General features: G+C 41.4%; 1 protein-coding gene across 3 annotated transcripts in view; it reads left to right on the forward strand.

The window, feature by feature from the left end:
* NR5A2 (nuclear receptor subfamily 5 group A member 2) overlaps window positions 1–22,994 on the forward strand; it is a 103,568-nt gene that overhangs the window by 50,738 nt on the left and 29,836 nt on the right. For all 3 annotated transcript variants that reach the window (XM_068140919.1, XM_068140920.1, XM_068140921.1), the window contains one exon: window positions 7,426–7,545. In XM_068140919.1, the coding sequence (XP_067997020.1) occupies window positions 7,426–7,545 (120 nt within the window). The remainder of the gene's footprint in view (window positions 1–7,425; window positions 7,546–22,994) is intronic.

A 22,994-nucleotide genomic window follows, 5' to 3' on the forward strand; every position in this document is an offset into this window, starting at 1 on the left:
GCCAGTACCAGAACAAGAGGACAGTCTCAGGCTGCACCAGGGGAGGTTTAGGTTGGATGTTAGGAAGAAGTTCTATACAGAGAGAGTGATTGCCCATTGGAATGGGCTGCCTGGGGAGGTGGTGGAGTCGCCGTCATTGGAAGTTTTCAGGAGGAGACTTGATGGGCTGCTTGGTGCCATGGGTTAATTGTTTAGGTGGGCAGGATTGGTTGATGGGTTGGACGCAATGATCTTGAAGGTCTCTTCCAAGCTTGTTTATTCTATGTAATTCTATGTAATTTTAGTGCTGCTCTCTTCCTCTCTCAGTTCTCTGCTGTTGAATAAAGGGAGAGCATGTTAACATTTCTTCCTTTCCTTTATCTGGATACTTATTCACACTATAAATACAAAAAATTAATATGATGAACAGATGAACTCGTTGAAATAATCTGACTGATAGATTCAGAAGTTATTGAAGGAAGAGGTATACACACACACACACTGAGGCACACACCAAGTATAACTTCACCTTTATTACTTCCTCCTTACACGCTGTAAAGGAGCAGGAAAAGCCACACACTAAAGTATATCGCTATTTCCTTTCATTTTTACAATCACACAAAAGGTAAAATGCTACCAAGTTTGGACAGATTCTACACTTACTTCACTCTAGAGCTAGAGCGGCAATAGGACATTCACCTAACCCAGCACAAGCTTGTAAAGATGGTTCCCTGCCTTTACCTGCAAACTTCACAATGCACAGGTTTCTAGTGAAAAGCTGGAACAATCATAGTTAATATTAAATCATATTTTCTTGACCTTTGTAGCATTTTATTACTGAGTTTATACATAGTGATCATGTTTTATTAGGGCATTTGCTGATTCTCAAAGTTATGATGTGGGTTTATTTTTAAAAGTGTTGCCTCTTAACTGCTGGGTTTTGACAGCAGCCTTGCACAGGATGTATCCCACTGTTAGCAGTAACCCATCTGAAGAGTCCAAATCCTTCTTTTACCTGTGTAACGATTTGGAAACCATGTGTGCATCCAGGAGTAAAAATTAGTCTCTAGAGTGCGCTTGTCTTATAAAACTTTGATTTGGAGCGATTTGCTTCACTATAGCATAAGAAGATGGAGGAAGAACTCGAGCTATATGTCTATAATGACTTGTCTGTGATCTCCTAACTACATTTGAGAGGAAGTTCAACCATCCCTTGAACCTGTATGCTTCAGGCTGAACAAATCAGACAGATGTTTAATCACTTCATATTCACTAAGAAATGGCTATTCAATGGCCGTAGAACTTAAAAGTGGCACTGTGAGATGCATGCTTCATGTTATTTCTATATTGGCATTCCCTCCTAGAAGCAGAAGTAAAAACAATTCAGCTGAATCCAACATGGTTTTGTCACATAAATTTCAATCCTTCCTTTTCTTTCTTTTTTTTTTTTTAATCATTAGATACCCTTTTAAATTTTTAGTAGCAGAAAAGCCCAAAGCTATAGTGCAAGTTGATGCAGATGAAAAGAAATAAAAAAGGATTCTGCAACTTCTCAGAAAGGGAGGTGCAGACTGGGTAAAAGGTGAGTGCATTGTTTAACAGAATCTGCAGCAGTAATTATATAGAAAATATTTAACTTAGAGCAACATAGTAAAAAAAACCCAACCAAACCATGACCCTAAAAATTTTAACAGGTAATTCATCAAATGTCAGGCTGAAAATAACCTCTTTGGAAGAAAAACTGTAATAAATCTGCAGTTGTTGGTTACAGTATGCTAAATATTGTGAAACCCTTTCCTAAAAGAAAGACGCAGTGTGGTTTTGATAAGATTAAGGTGCATTTCAGCAGAGCATACACATTATTCTTCATTTTACTGTTTGGCAGTTTCAGTGTTCTTCAGAGAAAACAAAAGTTCCTAATGATTAACGTTTTGTGCTGTGGGAAGCATACACTCTGCAACAATACTACTCTTGTGTCATACAAGCCTTCCTCATCTATAACATCAGCACAAATAGTTTTTCAGATGAGTAACCAGCATTTCTGAGATAAGTCCTTCCTTTAACTACAATTGATAATGCCTGATTGTGTATTGCAGTGTCAACAGTGAGCCTGATAAAGTCCCACTGAGTCCCATATGAAAAGCACTGGTCGCACATGACTGTGAGTTTGGGGTTTAGCAGACAAATGTGACACTGCCATCCCTAACCCCAGACCATCTTTTTGCCCTGCTGAGACATAGTGTGTCACCACAGTGCTCAGGATCAGACCTTTACACTTCAAACTGAGCCTGTTTCCTCCACTCCTAGAAATATCCTACATGGTAAAACAGATTATGTGAAGTAATAGTTGCATCTAAGTGGATTCTCCTGCATGCCCGTTTTCTAATGCTTGTTAGCAGAGAGCTCAGAACCAATTCTGCCTAATTTCTCTCCTTCAGTTACAAGATGTTCACATTCTTTTGTGAGTCAAAGACTAAACATAGCCTTCTCTAATTCGAGCAAAGGCGAATCTTCCCTGTAGCCTTCCAAAGCTATCTGAAAACAACCTTCTTCTACAAGGAAAGTGATCTAAAGTCACCTTGTAATTCCTGATTGTAATGGAGAAACTTGCCAGGGAATTCTGTGTGCAAACCTATATTCAGGTATTTAACAGTATGAAGTTCACTGTGCAGATTAGCAATATCATATACATCTTTCCTTTCACAGTGGACAACAAGAAGTGCCATGGTTCCACCGGCCTTCATGGTTCTGTTAAACCTCTAGGGGGAAAAAAAAAGGTTAATGGGCTTGGCAGAGGAGATGTATGTCTTAAGTCTTTCTCTCTTCACAAATCCGATTTTTAAAAGGTTTTAAATGGGACCACTATTTTGTATTGAAATTGAAAAATAAGCTAAAGTAGGGAGCACAGTGATCCTCCCATACTTGGAGCATAAACTCTCCTGCTGCACTGTGACCCACCTTCACCAGCCCTTCTCCTGACCCAGCCGTGCAGAAGTTCTGCTCTGGTGCTCTGTGGAGAAGAGCTAGAATGGCCAATGGCTGAGACAAGAAGGGGAGAGTGCAGACTGCAGCCAAGTGCTGTGGCAAGGTGGCCGTGCGAATAAACATTCCCTCCCGGGGAGGGGGAGAAAAAGGGAGAGTTCATCAAAGGTTTCTTTCACAGAGGTCACAATACTGAAATATTGTCAATTAATACTGATCCTGTGAATATTTCTACCATGAGGTCACCGAAGATACTTTTCCAAGTCAACACAGGAAGGACAAATCTTAAAGCCTTATCCGAATATAGTGCATTGCATCCTGCCATGCACCTGTACACAAAATATCTGCCAGTGAATACTGCGCAGACAAACTGACTGTGCAGTATCTTGTCCCCCATCTCTACCTGTTTACCTATCAGGATTCCAGGTGCTGGAGGACCCTTTTGGCAAATTGAGTTACACTTTGATGCCTTAGTTTATTCTGAGTGTGCTACAAGTAGTGCAAGCAGCATGAGATACAAGGTTACAGATTACTCCAAATTCTGACATGTTTCCTGGTCCTTCCTGTAAGCAAAAGTAAGTAGGATTATGGTACAGGAAATGGGATTTACCTATTGCCATGTAATAATACTAAGAGAAATCTACCCCTTGTTACACCTTGCTGTTTGAGCAAGAAGACAATATACATACCCGTTTTCACCTCTGGGGACTTCTGCCTGTGCTGGCAACAACCACCATTCTTTGCTTCTCTGCCACAAAATAATTGCTCCTTCTCTGGCCCAGCAGCATCATACACTGTCACATAAACCCCTTAAGTCTGCATTTTGCCCAGCCTCATTATCCTCACATTTAAGGATTTACCTTGTCTTCTCTCCTCACTATTTTGGCTGAAGTTACATGTCATGAAGTTCATTCTAACAGTAGAAGTGATGTTACTGGTTTTGTTCAATGTGATCAGAGTTGTTTTTCTATTTTCCATTTCATACACATTAGCAGAGATAAAGTATCTGTTTTTCTTCATCTACATGACTGGAATTGATCACTTGCCCTACATTTTTGTAATTCATGACCCACCTTAAAGTCTTCTCTCTTCTTTCTTAGTGCAAACTTGGAAACATTCTACTACCCTACCAGCTTTTTTAAATGGGAAAAGCAGATGGATCTAGAATCTTCAGAAGGCAGTACTGTGTTTCACAGAATCACAGGAACATTCAGGTGGAAAAGACCCTCATCAAGTCCATCAAGTCCAACCAATTACTCTAAAGTTCACCACCTAAACCATATCCCCAAGCACCACATCCAAACAACCTTTAGACACATCCAGGGTTGATGACTCAACCACCTCCCTGGACAGCACATTCCAATACCTGACCACTCTTGTGTCTTGTGCTTTATATGTTGTCAATTTTATAGGCTTTTACTTATTAAATTACAGTGAATATGGAGGAGCAGATTTTGTGAAACATTAGCAGATGTTTGCTGTTGCTATTTTTGTGAGTCTTGTAGAACAGCAGGGAGAGACTATGTGCAAAACATTTTGCCATCTCATACTGTTCTCACAGCACCGGCTTGGTAATGATATGATGAAACTTGGGAGGTAAGCTTTGATTGCAAACTAGCTGCTGTTGGGGTCTTCAGAAAGCCAAACCTGTACAGAGAAGTTTGTTTTCAAAACCCTGTGGCTGAGACAGATGGGTTAGCTGGAAATTTGTCACTTAAAATATAATCAAATGCTTGACCTCTTATTCAGGCATTAGCTGTTATGACATGGATGCTGAATATTTTAAGTGTCTCACAGTTTGTTTTGTTCAGATGTAAGCTTTGAGAGCTGTGTGTGAAATGCTAATTTTTGACTAAATTACCATGTTAGCATGATTTATTTAATTTCTGTAGCACCTTGTAGTACAGAGGAGATCACACAACAGTTTCACATTAAAAAAAGCAAGAGTACTAGAAGCTGTACATTTTAAGCATTTTATTCAAATAATGACTTATTTTATACCTGGCCCAAGTTTTGACAGGGAGTGTGTCAGTGTGGTCCTTTACTATCCTCTCAAGCTAACAAGTCACTTGGTTGAAATGGTTTTGTAGCCAAGTACACATTGTGGGCAGAGGAAAAGATCTTTAATACAGAATCAGCCTTTCTTTGTGATCATACAGAAGTGAATTGTCATGGGCACAGGCAGCATAGGGACAGAGCAAGGCTGAGCTGGTAAAAGCACTGCTTTTACTTCGACTTAGTAATATATCCATCTACAATGTCCACACCTCTTTCTTTCCTCCCACTCTACTGCCAATGGATGTGTAGCTTATAGGAGTTAACTGTTAACTGGGACTATAGGTAGAAGAGCCACTGTGCTAAAAGATTATTCTTAATACTGGAAAGCCAAAGTACACAAAACATTTGAAATATCAGAACTGAAGAGTGTGTTTGCACAATATTAATTCATCCCATTTGTGTCTTCATTAAATTCTAACACAAACACAGACTGAAGATGAAATACAAATAAGACAGTCTTAATATGAGCATTAACTAATTCTGCAGTGCTTGATTTTGCAGCCTTATGATACTATCGTGGCACAGATATTTGGTTATAGTTTTCCTTATGTATTCTGTTCTCATTATTGGTTGGGTTGGTTTTTTTTAAGATCAAGGGGCAGAGGAATAAGAATTATTATTATTTTTTAGAGAAAAAGAAAATCATCCTCTAGGTAAAGCAGTATTGGAGGGAGTGAGCGGTGCAGTTTTCTGGCACAGATACCTGCTGCAGTCACGGAGCTGACAAAAGCAAAATCCAGCGGTCCTAGTATAGGCTGTGCAGGAGAGCATGAGCTGCTGCATGGGTTCTTCGATCCTTTTCTCACTACTGGCTTTGTACTAATCTGCTTCCTTTATCACCTGATTTCATTTAATTGCACAGTCCAACTTGGGACAGATACCTAAGGGGAAGAAACAGGGGCGAGAACAGTTGGGAGAAGATTGTGAGTGGGGAGAAGGGAAGTTAAAATGAATGAAGACAAGCTATACGGCAAGTGACTTGAAAGAGTGAGACAATACTAGTAACCTTCACAGGTGACACTAAAAATATTATTAGCAACAAAGGCTGCATCCTTCTCCATCACACAACCCTAAAACAAGCTTGGAAGAATAAAGATCAGAAATTCAGAGGATCATAGCTGATAAAATTTGGAAACATCCATTGCTTTATCTAATTCAGCTTGTGCAATACTGCTCCTTATAACGCATTCTGAAACCTAATTCTAAAGTGATTGAAATCGGAATTCCTGAAAGAGAATTTTAAGAATTCGAGGTCTCATGAATTCTAGGCATTTTTCTACTTTAACTATTCTCTTTGCTAATGTCTTGTATACTCCTCCTAATTTATGGCATTTTTAATAATGAAATTATTGAAATTATTGCAATTGCTATCTAAGCAGGTTCTTAGAGTCCTTTTAACTATGTAGATGTTAATATCACATCCACACCAGATATTTAATTGCAGCAAGGCTAATGCATACTAATGTAACATTTTTAGGACACAGGTCTAGGTCAAAGACTGTTTGATTTTAGGAAAAAATAGGTAAGTTCAGAAAGAACAGCTTCAGAGGATACTGTTGCTTTGCTTGAATTAAATTCATACTCTGCCTTCCCCTAATTTGTGTTGTTTTGGTTTTTTTTTTCCTTTTCTCCCCTTTCCATGGAAGTGTTAATTATTTTTCAGTCTCTAAAATTAATAGATATGAATGCAATCCAGTTGCAATAGGAACCAGTTTAGTGATAGACTATTTTGTCTTATAATGTGTACATCCCAAATAACACTGCAGAAAAACTTAATGTAGGTTGTGTGTGCTGAGTTCCAAGTATGTCCTTTCTGTTGCCAAGTAAGGGCTCAGTGCTCACTACCACCATGTGCATAGCCTTTTCCTGCCCTCCTAGTGCCGACTCTTTAATTGTTAAGCTTCTACTTCTGAAGTGTTCTTTTTCCATAGGACCACAGCTGTTCTTAGAGGGACTACTTACCTTACTCTTCACATTTCCCTTTGCCTTGGGCTCGTTGCTCTTGAATCTGCAGATTTCTTAGTATTTACAGAAACAGAGGTTCTAGGATGGGGAATACAGGAGAGTTCACATTAGCATTATTTTTTGCTATTCTTGTTTTGGGGAAAAAATAATACTCCATTTCCACAAGCATTTAATAAATATACTCTCATTATTACTCTGCATAATAGTGCCACTGTTCTGCTTTCTTAGGATATAATCAATTGTAAATAGTCTACACATTTTGTGAATAAGGGTTTCAGCAGTGCCCTATTTATTAGTTAAGAATATTAATTTTGTGGATGAATAATTTTTGGTACTATTCTGTTCTCATAGCACTAACCAGAGGTTTAAGGAAGGGCTGACTCCATAGTGTGATGAAAGACTCCTAGAGTGATGCCACCACTGTTTGTGTTTGCTTTACAGGTTGATGACCAAATGAAGTTGCTTCAGAACTGCTGGAGCGAACTCTTAATTCTAGATCACATTTACCGGCAAGTGGTACATGGGAAAGAAGGCTCCATCCTTCTGGTTACTGGGCAACAAGTGAGTATGTGGGCTCAGAGAAGTATTGATGGCTTTTTAATAATCATTTTCAAATAGCAGGAGTTTAGCTAGGTCAGAAGCACTCCTATGTTCTCAGAGATTCTCCACAATTAATGTAGATAAAATGACATGTGTGCTCTGTTCCTAGTCTGCTGATTACAGTGAAACTTACAATTGCAAGCACTTTGTTTTTCAAATTTGTAGACTTCATTTGTAGACTTCAGTGATTGAAAACTAGCAGATGAGAAGTGTTTACCAAAAAGTTGTATTTCCTTGGGTTAAAATGCAACGACACTCCTAGAATGAATATTTTAGGTTTAAGCAATTATAGCTTATTTTCCCTTCAGAATTGTGATTTACTTGAAAGAATCACTAGCCTAGAGAACTTGCAGCTACTACCACAGAAATACCCTGCTTTTAGAGAAGTATGGCAATGTGTGGGAAACTGGGCAGCCAAGACATCTAATTCCAAGGAAATATTCAGTCCAAAGGATATAAATTCATAGACTCATAGAATGGTTTAGATTGGAAGGGATGTTGAAGATCATCTAGTTCCAACCCCCTGCCATGTGCAGGGACACCTTCCACTACAGGGTGTCACTCAAGGCCTCATCCAGCCTTGAACACCTCCAGGGAGGGGTCACACATGACCTCCCTGGAAAATCTGTTCCAGTGTCACCACCCTCACTGTAAAGAATTTATTCCTAATCTCCAGTCTAAATCTACCCTTAAGATTCAATCCATTTCCTCTTGTCCTATCACTGCAAGCCCCTGTCAAAAGTCCCTTCCCCAGCTTTCTTGTAGGCCCCCTTCAGGTACTGAAAGGCTGCTCTAAGGTCTCCCCAGAGCTGCCTTTTCTCCAGCCCCAACTCTTGCAGTCTGTCCCCATAAGGAAGGTGCTCCAGCCCTCTGATCATCTTTGTGTCCCTCCTCTGGACCCACTGCAGTAATTCCATGTCCCTCCTATGCTGGGGGCACCAGAACCGGACACAGTGGGGTCTCATGATGGGGGGAATCACTCCCTCAACTTGCTGGTCACGCTTCTTTTGATGCAGCCCAGGATACAGTTGGCCTTCTGGGCTGCAGACACACATTGCTAGCTCATGATGAGGTATTGTCTCAGGAGCTGTCCCAGGTATGCACCCTGCAGTTTCTGCACAGCTTTCCGAAGGTTAATTTTCTTCAGGTGTTAGACACATAGGTCTCTCATAATACAAAATCAATAGTGTGGCAAATATTAGGAAAACTCGGAGAAACCCAAAGAAAAAAGAAAAAAACAAAACAAAACAAAACCAGAAAGTTTTCCTTTGTGCTTTCCAAAGCATAAAGAACTTCACAATAAAATAAGAAACTTATTCCTGAGTTTCTTGTTCTGGTTTTAACAGAAAACAAAACAACAACAACAAAAAACACAGTATCAAAGAGAAGCTGAAGAGTGCCTGTATATTATGACCCTGATGCAAAGTGAAAGCAAATGACAGCCCATAGGTATTTAAGGAGCTAGAAAATGAGCTGCCTCAATTTATACATGTGTGGGAAAGTGCTTGTTTTTCTAAGACACATCATTTGTGTCTGCATGTTGTGGAATCTGCTTACAGCTTTAGTTATAATTTTTTAACCATAGGTATTACTTAACACTAAGAACAAGCACTTACTAGAATGAGAAGGAGGAATAACGGTTTGCATTTATAATTAAAAGGTGTACAGGAGAAGGGAGAAATTAATGACTTGTTCAGGAAAAGATGTGGGAAAATTCAAATCCCATCTATGGAATTGACTCCTGCACCTTTGTGGAAAGTCACTGACCTCTCTGAGATAAAGTTGTACTCACTTATTATATTTATTAGATATTATAATTAGTTGTGTTATTCTTGATTTATATTGGTGCTATTGAGAAAATTATTGATCCCTTTTCCATTTCACCATCTGCAAACCATGGACAATTGTACCAGCAATTATTTTATTTACTACACAGGGTGCTTGCTTATTCCTTTGTTTATAAAGCTATAAGTATACTGACAGTTTTCTGTTCCTGAGAGAACTCTTAAATTAGAATCTCACTTGTTAGATGATTAGCTAGTTTTTGAAGGTAATGAGTGCTGAAGTCCCACAGAAATCATCAGAGACATCTTCTAAATACCCTTAAATTCTAGTCATTGTCCCCATTTTTCCACAGTAATAATTCTTACCTCATTAGCCACTTTTATGTTTTCTTGCAAAAAAAAAACCCAGTCGTACAAGATCTCAAGGCAAAGCAAAGCATTTCATCACTGTTGGACAACAGGTAGCAGGATGCCTATTAAATGTACTGCTTGCAAATCATCAGCTGGTTTCAGAAGTTGAATATCTCTAGGCAGAATTATAGTCTCCAGCTAAATTGAAAACTTGGCTAAACTGGACTGTATACATCCATTTTTGCCCTGGGTTTGTCAAATAGGTTTACTGCATCCTCTTTCCAATGCAATGTCACACTCCTGTGCCAAAGTTTGGAATTTTGAGGTTGATGCAACTATTCCCAGATTACCCTGTAATTTTCTGGACATTCCTCTCTGCACTTGGGCTGCTAGGACATGAAGGAGCCAAGGAGCCATATTACAACAGCAAACAGTCCACTTCCTTGTGGATAGACTCCTTCCCATTTCACAATTGCTGACAGCTGGAGAACATATTCTACCACAGATTCTCCTTGAAAAATAAGGAGACACTAGACCTGAAGTAACTATGCAGTCTGATGGTTTTGGAACTGAAACAAGTCTGAAATCTACACATAATGCCACCATTACCCCAGATTAAAAACCAGACTGCTTCCAGGGGCAGGAAGAGCTACACTGACTGTGACTACCCTCACTGGGTGGTGCATGGCACATATGCTCACAGAAAGCCCACTGGTAGTTGAGTTATTGCAGAAGTGCTGCTACTATGCCAATGTGCATGTTGGATACAACTTGTTACTCAAAAGCATTTACTTCAAAACATATGTACTGAAATTATTTTCATGAGTGAAAATAATTCATAGCAGAACCTCTTTAATTTAGATGGACAAAGCTGGGTGAGCTAACCAGTAGTTTTAAAATATCTAGAATTGCCATAGCCATAAATCTTAAAATCACAGAATCCAGGCTGGAAGGAATTTTGAAGAATCTCTAGCCTAACTCCCTGCTCAAACAAGTTTCCTCAGAACTTTATCAAGTACACCTTTGAAAAACCCCAAACTGAACAGCCTCCCAGCACCACTGCCTGACCATCTGTACAGGGAGAAAGTTTTTCCTTAGTCTTTTCTAGTCTAAATCTGTTTATATCTCTCTCTCTTTTTTATTTTTTTTTTTTAACCTTATACTCAATACTGGTCATTCTTCTCCTCCTTGAGCCCTGCTTCAAAGCACAAAAGCTGTGGGAACATTTTAGTAAATACCAACGCAAGGGTGGCACAGAGTACCTCATCCTGTGCCCTGTGTTTGCAGCCACTATGTCACCAGCTGAATCCAGTAGCAGTCTAACATTTGCCTTGTTCTTCCCCTAACTAGCAATTTGACATACCTCTGCAAGTCCCAGCTCTAGGTGAACACAATTATATTTAACATCCCCTACATGCTTGGACAGTGCTTCTAAGTCACTTGTTCTTAGCCATTCTTGGCTTCAGCTGCTGTAGACTGCCTTTTTGCATTGTAGCTCAGCTGTGAGTTGTTCAGTCATGCTGATCCAATACAACTTCTTATCTGATGTGTCAGGTTGGACCACCTTGGCAGCATCATCTCATCCTGTTGCCATTCTAAGAAACAAAGCTAGCTAAAATGTCTTTATGAAAGGACAATCACAACTGTGTCTGTCTCCTCTGTGCTAACTAACTAACATAAAATAATTGTGGAAAGCCACACTTCCAGAACGAGGCATTATGAGACTTTTCTGTTGCACTGAATGCTGGATACTTTCTGGTGCATACTTTCTGGTTGCTGCCCTGATCCCTTCAATTCTTTCAGCAGAAAAAGGGAAATAACCATGCCACTATCTTGTAAAAATTAGTTGATTAAGGTGTAGAAAGCACTCTGACAATTATGATGAAAAGTGCTGTAGATGTTTTTATTTACTGCTACCAGCAAAGAACTGTGAACAAAATGGCAGTCAATCATCTGGCTTTCAAATATATTAACTTCAAACTGAGGACCTGAGCCAGATAGCCTATTTTATTACTTGAGAGATCATGATTATTGTCACAAGTTAGAAAATTTAAGACCTCAGAAGCCTCACTTCTTGCTTTCCTTAATATATACCTCCATAAAAGCTACTCATAAACACAGTCCTTTTTACAGTCACAATCAAGGGGGAAGCTGCAAGTGGGGAGCTTGCCACCACTTAATTAGAACATACCTGCTTTCTCCATTTAGGCTGCACAGCCTCTGCTCCTCAGACACAAAAGTCAAACTTCATCCAGCTCCCAGGGGCCATACCGCGCTCAGTTCTGCACTAAGTATGTGAAATTGGCTAGTAGGTAGGAGCACACTCAATAGTTTTCAAACGCATTGGCTCAAAACCTGTTACCTTAGGGCATCCTATGACATTTCCATACATCTGCATTTCCCTCAAGCCATTGGCTTATGAGTTTTACCCAGTGTCAATCCACTGCTCCCACTTTGATGGGGAAAAAAAGTGCAGTCAGCAACAAAGTGTTAAGCATTGGTCCCTGCACAAAAGAAAGACTATGGTTTATTTTGTTTTGTTATTTATTTGGTTGGAGTTTCATAAATTAAGCTCTTTTGTGTCTGCATGTTTCAAGAAAGCACATTTTTTCAGATCATTACAATTCCTCAGCAGTTCCTCAGAAACAAGTTCCTCCCTATGTTGTACCCTTCATTTTCTGCACTAAGTACTGCCCCTCAGCAGTAGCAATTACCATTTCAAAAGGAAATAAAGTAGCACAAATGCATTTTACAACTCTCCAAATTTCATAATAGAAAACAGCTAAGGAGTGATTTGCAGTGTGGTGGTTAATTGTAAATCATTGCCAATATGCTCTCCGCACGCCAAGTTTTGTAGGCTTGCCGTGTGGCATGTAATTAGAAATGGTCTGTTAAATTACAGCACTGCAGTTCCTCCAACTTTAGCGCTTGCCTTTTGTATCCTCTGCATCAGCAATGCACTGCTAGTTTCCAGGATCCAGCACACACAGGGTAGATACTAAAGCTCTGCACAGAAGATGATTGTTTATGTGTTTTCAGGCAGCAGTCAACACACAACACAAGAATTGTAGTCTTGTTTGCCCAGGCACAAGCTGCTCATTTTGTTCATACCTACACTTACTGTTGCCAGTTCTTCTGTCTGCTGAGCTTGGTCACAGCATTTCAGATTAAAAAGGCTACCCAAAACTATGCCTAAATCTCTGATTTTTTTTTTTATTTTTTTTTTTTTAGATTTTTGTAACTACTGATTTAAAGTTACCACCAAATACATCTTTTCATCTGGATTTTGTATTCTAATGCATAGCACCAGAGAAGGGCATGAGAGATAACCAAGGTCTTGACAGCATTGTGTTTTGAAGCAAATAAAACTTTCACTTCAGTTTAGATCAGAATTTTGTGGCTTGAACTTCTCCCTAGATGGGCTACATTGTAGACCCTTCAGCTGTACTGTATTAAAAAGGAGGTGATGTGCAGCGGGGGAATTTTCTGTGGCAATATAATCTGTTTCACTTACCCACTTGCGAAGGTTTTCACTATCCCAATGTAGCTGTATTTGCTGAGGTCTTTGGACAATCTGTTTGTCTAGGGAACAGACTTGAAAGTTCAAAGATGACCTTGCCACCAAAGAGGCAGATGAACTTTCAAACTCTGGGCTACAGATGACTGTATCACAAAGATGCTCCTTTCAGGAGTATTGCTGTTGCACAAAGTTACAAGAGAGTTAGAGGAAGGAGTGTCTCCAAGGGACAAAGAAAGGAGCTGGCATCCTAAGAAATTACTAAGAATACCTACGCTAGTCATAGGTATAAAAAGCTAACAGGTATTTAATGGAAAGCTATTATGTCTTATATTCTTGGAGATTAGTAATTTAATTACAGCAGAAGTAGGCAGAAAAAAGGTATTGGCGTTTGGGGGTCAAATCTAGAGGGCATTAAAACACTTCAGTAGATAAATGGATTCCATTGTACTCTAGGTTAGCTATGTTCTGAATATAACTTTTAGTATCTTGATACTAACAATTTGAAGAACACAATAGTCACTGCTACTACAGTGGAGAAATCAGCAGTTCTGATTACAAATCTATCTAGATGAAACTTAACAATACTTTTGTTATTACATGTTTTGTAACATAATTATGTCTAATATAAATTAATCTCTATTTGGTCAGCTACAGGGCATAGATAAACTAGCTTTTATGAAAGTTAAATTAGACAAAGGAAATGCAGTACTTGGGAGTATGACTATTTGCATATTACAGCTAATTAGCAAGCACAATAACATCATCCTGGGGGACAGGTCCACTGGCAGCTTAATTCATTATCTTCTATTATTGTGCATCATGTTAAAATGACAAGCATCCTACGCTGTATAAGTCATCACAAATTTAATTAATACACCCAAACCTGACACAGGCATATCTGCTGGGTTTGTCCATGCTGAGTCCTTCTCAATTTCTGTACATGGCCTCCTCTTCAAAGTGCTTTTCCATCTTCATTTGCTTTGAAACATAATACAAATACAGCTTTGAATGTTTCTTAATATAAGTGTTAGTTATGTGAAACACTCAAAATTAGTTTAATATCCACTATAGTTGCCACTGAAATATATAGTTCAGGAAACAGTGGAAGAGTAACTGTGATTTTGACAGTAAATTGAATTCCTTGCTACATATCATGCTGAATGCATCCTTCTGAGAGAGAGGCTCATCCACTCACATAACCTTAGACTAGAGCCACCCCACAGGCTCTCACAGAGTCAGGATTTCAACCCCCAGGGCAGACTATTGCAGGCCACTCCCAAGGCTTTCCATCCAATGTGTTACTAAGGAGGGACTGGTAAGGGAGCAGCCAGTTGTGCTGGCCAGGGTTGAATGTAGCAGGGCAAGAAGCAGAAGGATGCTCTTTTTGCTGCACATAGGCCCCTACTGCCTCCTTTGCCTTTGTGTCTCAAACACACAGTGACCTCATTTACTAATATATGAAATCAGTCTCTCACTAGCTTGAGTTACCTTAGTCTGCTAGAACATTTGCACAGCGTACAGGCATTGTATACAGCCACAGCAGAGGCTTTATCCCTTACTTGCACAATTCCTGTCCTGGGTGAAATGAATGGCATCCAGTGATAGCTGGTACTTGATAACAGCCATAAACAAGTAAAATCAAGCTAATCCTATATTCCAGGGACTGTTTCAAGCTTGCTGAAACATTGAAAAGGGATGACGCAGTTTCATACAACATTTCCGCATGCCATTTGACCATACAATCATGTCTTAGAAATCAAATGCACCTTAATTTTAGAAGAAGGAAGGAACCTAACTCCACCATTAAATGTTAGGCTTCATTTTGTGGGCATAGAGAGGAGTTGATACCACAAGCCATCACCTGAGACCCCCAGAAAGTTTCCCTCTGAGCCTAGTGAAACCAGGGATTTGGCTTCCAGAATCATTAATTAACATGATAAATCATTTGCAAAACAAAAAAGCACAAGTGCTTCCTGGGTTCCTGGCCTTCAGCCTCAGTAGTTATTTAGCCCTGGGTATAGTTTCATATTGTAAAAAAATACTGTCTTTTGTTCTGCCTTGGACAACATCTCACTGTGTTAAATGAGGCCTTCATGTGAGAAAAACCCCACAGAGTTAGTCACTTCCACCTCTTGTACTTCTCTGTTTTTCACTTGAGAAATCATTTGATAGCTGAATATGTAAATGCTGCTGAACTCTAAGGATTGTTTTCAAAAACACTCAGCACCAGCCTAACTTGCTTTCACTTACCTTGAAGTCATTCTCAACTGTACCAACAAAAGGATTTAGAAAAAAGGGATTTAGAAAAAAAGAGGAAAAAAAGGATTTAGAAAAAAATTGCCCTGTGTTTCAGCAGTCCCATTTAAGTTACAGCCCTCTTACTAACAGTAAGAGGGAGAGGTAGAGTCACCATCCCTGGAATTGTTTAAAATAAGACTGGATGAGGCACTTAGTACCATGGTTTAGTTGATTAGATGGTGTTGGGTGATAGGTTGGGCTTGATGATCTTGAAGGTCTTTTCCAGCCTGGATAATTCTGTGTGAAATCCTCTTCTGATGAGTGGAGGACAGCTCCAGAATTGCCAGCATGAGTATCATCTTATTAATTCTTTTTCCTTTGCTGCTACTGCCTCTGTACTGCCCTACCCACTCACAGAGCATGCAGCCTCATTTGACTGGCCCTTACCTCTGCAACACAGGCCAGTGACACACTAGGTGGTAACTGTAAGAGGTGGCCATGAGAAATACTCTGGGAGCACACCTAGAGTAATTTCTTTCCTCAGAGGTAAGACACAAAAGTTGCGTGCCCAAGGGACGCACATTTTTCCACTGGGGATTTCCATCTGGAAGTTTCATCCTATTGTTAAGCACCAAGCAAATCCTTCTTCCCCAAATTAAGCCAAAAGTCTCCTTCTTTCTACCCAATACTCGTGACCAGAAGATATCCACAAGATATTCTAGATTTACCTGATCAAACTTCATCTTTCTCACTTTCAGGAAGACATGTTGATTGCCTGACTATAGCCTTAATATGTTAGACTGGAGATTTGACGCCCAATTTCCTGTACCTCATTGGCTCCAGCCACTGGCCTCCTGAAGAAATCCTGCCTTTGGCATTTTTGCTGCCTTAGGTAGATGAAAGCCCATAAAGCTAAGAAGAGCTGTATCATGAGTCAGACACACAGTTACTTACCACTCATGACTTGGGTAGTTCCAGGCACACATAGGAGTGGTTTAGCATTCAAAAGGCTAGCAGAAGATGAAACTGAGAACTTCAAGCACGAAGTTAGGTGGCAGCACAGCAGAGGGTTTGAACATCTAATTTGGGATTTAGGTACTTTAGTTAGCAAATGGTATGCTACAGCACTGTATGCAGTATAACATAGATATTGAACCCCATACTAACCTTAAACATGCCAGTTTAAGCCCCTGAAGCAGTGTAAATTATTTGATGCTGTTCAGTCTGCATTGCTTTGGTACCAAACTAATCCAATTAAGCCTCTCTCATTACTTCATCATAACTATATTACTCATGGAAGACAGCACTATATAATGGTGCATGAGGAATTCACACTTCCACTTCTCTTGTGCAGACATAACTTGAAGCCTGTCCTTTAATTTCTAAATTAGGTTATGTGGAAGCTTCACCAATGCTTCTGCCTTCAAAGATGCCAGTCAACATACCAACATCAAAACCAACTATGAAATGTAATAGCATTAATTGAGAAGTAAGAATAATTCATTTTGCTTGTGGATTTTGTTTGGTTTTTTTTCCAAATGAAATTAATAGTACAATATAAAGTCAGTGCTAAGCCTTTAGTATGCAATTAAACATTTTGCCCCAGGCTGTTTTAATCTTTGTTTTTTTTAAAAGCATTTTTAATCATGAACTGGAAGGTAAAAATAAGATACCAGTTTCTGCATGCAGGACCAAGCAAGCAGGACAGAATACTCTTTCATGTGACCACTTTTTCAGAACAGACCTTAAGTGAGGCTTTTTCATGCACAGTTGATTTTGTATAAACTGATTGACACCTTTGGGGGTCGTCTTTCCACTGACTTATAATTTTGCTCACTCTTGAAAAAAAGCCTTCTGCACACCCAGTATTCTCTAGTTAAGGCTGAAAATTCAACTCATCATATTTACACAATTAAAAAAAAAAATCCATTCTGCGTTGTTTTTAATTGCAAATCCTACTCAAGGGACCAATCCTCCTGCTTAGGAGGCAGCCCTGTGCCTTCTACTAGAGAACCAACTGCAGTCAATTATGGTAATGAAATGTCAATAAATATAAAAATTTAATACAGCCTGTTCTTGGTGAGTGGCAGATGAGGACTTGCCTCCCAGACAAATTTGCTGGTGCTGCAAATATTAAATGCACCTGAAAGAGTAGCAGGTTGCCTGAGAGCTCTCCAGTAGAGGGATGGAGGGAGATCCAGGCATCTACTGGGCTTTTCCATTATGGCATAATCGCTGCACTAAGGCCACGGATATTCTTGACATCCAGACAACTTCTTATTATGAAGTGAATATTGTATTTCCCCTACAAACTGGAACCTCAGTGAGGGATTTTGAGCTTTTATTTCCCCCCACACCTTTACAATTACAAAAGGGAAATTGAGTTGTTAAAGTTGATATTATGTGACCAGTTTCTTAACATGAAATAGATGAATCATGTCAGTGTGTCAGACTGTTATTCAAGTTAAAAGCAGCTGAAATAGGTTACTTTTTTCTGTCTTATTTATGTATAAGTATATATATACTTATAAGTATACATACTTTTATATAAAGAAACATGTATATGTGTATTATAGAAAGAGAGAGCAATAACAGATGAACTATAAAGCAGCTTGTGAAAGATGGTTTGGTTGAGATTTTGAAAGACTAGATCCTAGTTTTGTCACAGATATCTTTGTCCCTGAATAAGCAATTTAATATCACTACTTCAGTTTTCCTAGGTGTAAAAGGGTGCAATAAAACCTACCTCATTGGATACTTAAGCTTAATCCATTGACTTTAACTGAAGTATAAGCACGATTTTGAATGCTTTGCAGAGTTGAAGCAGTGTTATTCTTGACATTCATACACAAAAAGTGTAACTTCATCTTTCTTGTACATTGCCTTCAGTCAATGTCTTGGGAGCACTAAGAGTACATATAAATAAAATGTCTTACTAAAAGCTAGTAACTTATTGATTACATTAAGGTCATAGCTAGGAGGAGTTATTTTTAATTCCTTTCAGTTGTCTCTCTATCTTGGCTGAAATTTTGTCAGGTTTAAAGTTTTTTTCCATTTTTATTTTTCTTGCCTTACTGCTGTTTAAACTTGAACAAAGTCAGTTCAATGGTTTTAAAGTCAAATGACACATTTCAAAATACCAATTCCTTACCAGTTTTTTAAAAAATAAATTTTAAGTGATCAGTGCCTGGAAAAAAAAAAAAATTGTGCAGTATTGCTGTGTTTCCATTGGTGATACAAGACTGTTCTTCACAAACTACTTCATTAGAGGAGACCTTAAAGGTCTCACTGGAGTACTGGTACCATAAAGCAAATCATTAACTCTAAGTGTGCACCTAGGATTGTGCTTAGTCTTAGTTTAGAGGCAGACTTTACTTACGCATGCTTACATGAAGCGTGGATGGCAGTTTCCCTGTTGTTAAGGAGGCTCCCAAAAGAGAATGGTATTGGTAATATTAAAGCATTTTGAAAACATGTCAGTAATCTGTTTAAGGCTCAGCCAGTTGGTCAGGAGTGGTTCATCACAAGAGTAAATCATGCACATGGCCATTTCCATGGGACAGTGGCCCTTGTAGGGGATACCTAGCACTCTGGTGACAACAGGGCTAAGCTAAAGGCATTTCAGCTGAAGTAGTTGCTCAGATGACCCAAGTTCCTGATACACCAGTTGCACCCTGCCCCATGCTGCTTTCACTGCACTGGAACTCTCTGGTCAAACAGCTGCCAGCCCTGTCTCAGGGCCAGTTCACCCGAGCCCTGAGCTTCACCTCCCCATCACAGCATTCCTGTAGGCTGTGAAACCAGAGCACTTCACTGGTCACCATCCCATGACATCTCATGAGTGGCAGAGGCTGATACAGCCATCTGCATGAAAACTTCTCTTAATGGGACTGACATTAGCCAGAAAAGTTTCAGTCTGCAAGCAGTGGGGAGGTTGCCTGAGATTCAAGGATTGCCCAGGGGTGTGTCAGCTATGACAAGCTTGAGAATGTTCCTTTTTTTAATGCAGTGCATTAGTTCCAGCTTTCTGTGATATCTATGTATACAAGTGTCACTTTGGAAAGCTCAGAGAGATGTTAGCCTTCCTAGAGGACAAACGGGCAGCATGACAAGGACAGCAGAAGACCCCCCCAGAACAGTCCTGCTTTTTTCTTGCCCCAGGGAAAGTGGGTTTGTGCGCTGTGGCTGCTGTTTGGGAGAATGCAAGTGCAGCTGGCCCATGTCACACACCTGTCTGCTCTTCCTTTGCTAGCAGGGGAAGGACTCTCCAAAATAAATCTCTAACAAATACCAGGATTTTGTATAGCTAAGGAGAACAAAACCCACCCACACAATATCTCTGTTTCCTGTGGGAACACAGTGATATTTCTGGGCTTGAATCACAGTATCACAGTATCACAGTATCACTTAGGTTGGAAAGGACCTCGAGGATCATCGAGTCCAACCTGACACCGCAGACCCCATGACTAGACCATGGCACCAAGTGCCACGTCCAATCTCCCCTTGAACGCCTCCAGGGTCGATGACTCAACCACCTCCCCGGGCAACCCATTCCAATGCCGAATGACTCGCTCGGTGAAGAACTTCCTCCTCACCTCGAGTCTGAACCTCCCCTGGCGCAGCTTGAGACTGTGTCCCCTTGTTCTGGTGCTGGTTGCCTGGGAGAAGAGGCCAACTCCCTCCTGGCTACAACCACCCTTCAGGTAGTTGTAGAGGGCAATAAGGTCACCCCTGAGCCTCCTCTTCTCCAGGCTAAACAATCCCAGCTCCCTCAGCCTCTCCTCATAGGGCTTGTGCTCAAGGCCTCTCACCAGCCTTGTTGCCCTTCTCTGGACACGCTCAAGTGTCTCAATGTCCTTCTTAAACTGAGGAGCCCAGAACTGGACACAGTACTCAAGGTGCGGCCTAACCAGAGCAGAGTACAGGGGCACTATGACCTCCCTGCTCCTGCTGGCCACACTATTCCTAATGCAGGCCAGAATGCTATTGGCCCTCCTGGCCACCTGAGCACACTGCTGGCTCATATTCAGGTGGCTGTCGATCAGCACACCCAGGTCCCTCTCTGTCTGGGAGCTCTCCAGCCACTCCGACCCCAGCCTATAGCTCTGCATGGGATTGCCATAGCCAAAGTGCAGCACTCGGCACTTGGACTTGTTGAAAGCCATCCCATTGGACTCTGCCCATCTTTCCAGTCGGTCGAGGTCCCTCTGCAGAGCCTTTCTACCCTCTAATTGACTAACATCTGCCCCTAACTTTGTGTCATCTGCAAACTTGCTGATGACTGACTCTACCCCTTCATCCAGATCATCAACGAATATGTTGAAGAGGACAGGGCCCAGCACTGATCCCTGGGGGACACCACTGGTGACTGGCCTCCAGCTGGATGCGGCACCGTTCACGACCACTCTCTGGGCCCGGCCCTCCAGCCAGTTCCTAACCCAGCACAGAGTGTAGTGGTCCAATCCACAGGCTGACAGCTTAGTCAGCAGTTTGCTGTGGGGGACGGTGTCAAAGGCCTTGCTGAAGTCTAGGTAGACCACATCCACAGGCCTCCCCACATCCACCAGGCGGGTCACCTGATCATAGAAAGAGATCAGGTTGGAGAGGCAGGATCTGCCCTTCCTGAATCCATGTTGGCTGGACCTGAGCCCTTGGCCATCCTTCAGGTGCGCAGTTATTGCTGCCAGGATAATCTGCTCCATCACTTTCCCTGGCACTGAGGTCAGGCTGACTGGCCTGTAGTTTCCAGGTTCCTCCATCCGACCCTTCTTGTGGATGGGGACCACGTTGGCCAGTTTCCAGTCATCTGGGACCTCACCAGTGAGCCAGGACTGGAGGAAAATGATGGAGAGTGGCCTAGCTAGCACATCCGCCAGCTCTCTCAGCACCCTAGGATGGATCCCATCTGGTCCCATGGACTTGTGGATATCCAAGTGGCTCAGCAGGTCCCGAACTAACTCCTCATGGATTTCCAGGGTATTACTCTGCTCCCCGACCCCAACGCCCAGCTCCGGAGACCACTCGTCCTGAACTCCTGCCTTGCTGTTAAACATTGAGGTAAAGAAGGTGTTCAGGACCTCAGCTTTATCCTCATCCTCAGTAACTGTGTTCCCCTCCAGGTCCACTAGGGAGTTCAGGTTCTTCCTGCCCTTCTTCTTATTGTTAATATATTTATAAAAATGCTTTTTATTATCTTTGACTGAGGTGGCCAGCTTCAGTTCCAGCTGGGCCTTAGCCTCCCTAATTTTATTCCTACATAATCTAACAGCTTCCTTGAACATACCTCGAGAAGCCTTCCCCTCCTTCCAAAGGTGATACAGCCTCCTCTTCCCCCTTAAATCCTCCAGGAGCTGCTTGCTCATCCAGGCTGGTCGCCTTCCCCGCCGGCTTGCCTTCCGGCACATGGGAACCGCCAATTCCTGTGCCTTCAAGAGCTCCTGTTTGAAGTAGGTCCAACCCTCCTGAACCCCTTGGTTCATGAGGGCTGGTACCCAGGGGACTTTGCAGACAAGTTTTTTAAATAGGCTGAAGTTCGCCCTTCGGAAGTCCAAGGTGGAGGTTCTGTTGGTGCTCCTCCCAATCTCCCTGCATATTGAAAACTTCACTATCTCGTGGTCACTGCACCCTAGGCAGCCTCCCACGATCACATCTCCCACCAGCCCTTCCCTATTGCAGAACAGCAGGTCAAGCAGAGCCTGTCCCCTGGTAGGCTCGCTTAACAGCTGTGTCAGGAAGCAGTCCTCCATTCGCTCCAGGAATCTTCTGGACTGCCTCCTCCCTGCTGAATTAAGTTCCCAGCAGATATCTGGGAGGTTGAAGTCACCAACAAGGACAAGATCAGATGATCTTGAGACAGCCTCCAGTTGCTTGTAGAACAACTCATCAGCCGCCTCATCCTGGTTGGGTGGTCTGTAACAGATTCCAATCAGGATGTCAGACTTGTTAGGTTGTCCTCTGATTTTGACCCACAGGCTCTCAACTACCTCATCTTCCACCACAAGTTGTGTGGCAGAGATTGACTCTCTAATATACAGAGCCACCCCTCCTCCTCTTCTCCCTCGCCTGTCCCTCCTAAAGAGCCTGTAACCCCCCATTGTAGCACTCCAATCGTGGGTGCTGTCCCACCAAGTTTCTGAGATAGCGACTACATCATAGTCGCCCTGATGGATTAGGACCTCCAACTCCTCTTGCTTGTTGCCCAGGCTGCGTGCATTGGTGTATATGCATCGCAGCTGGGTTCCTGACTTCTCAACTGACCCTACCTTGCGCCCTACTCTTACCTCTGCAGAGGGACCGATTGCCTCACCCACCCAGGTGCTTCTGGCCAAGTTACAGACATTGGACCATTTCCTATGAGTACTGTGATGTCCCTGAAGATCTTAGCATTTCTTTTCCAAAACTGTAAATGGTGGAGCCCAGTACCTCCAATACCTCCTCCCATCTCAGCTCTGACATTTCAGGTAGAATAAAAGGAAGGAAAGATCAATTTCTTGATATTCTTCTTATTTAACAGAAAC

Source organism: Melanerpes formicivorus, unplaced genomic scaffold (genome assembly GCF_026170545.1).
Source record: "Melanerpes formicivorus ecotype bairdi unplaced genomic scaffold, bMelFor1.0.p_v2 SCAF_7, whole genome shotgun sequence".
NCBI lineage: Eukaryota > Metazoa > Chordata > Aves > Piciformes > Picidae > Melanerpes > Melanerpes formicivorus.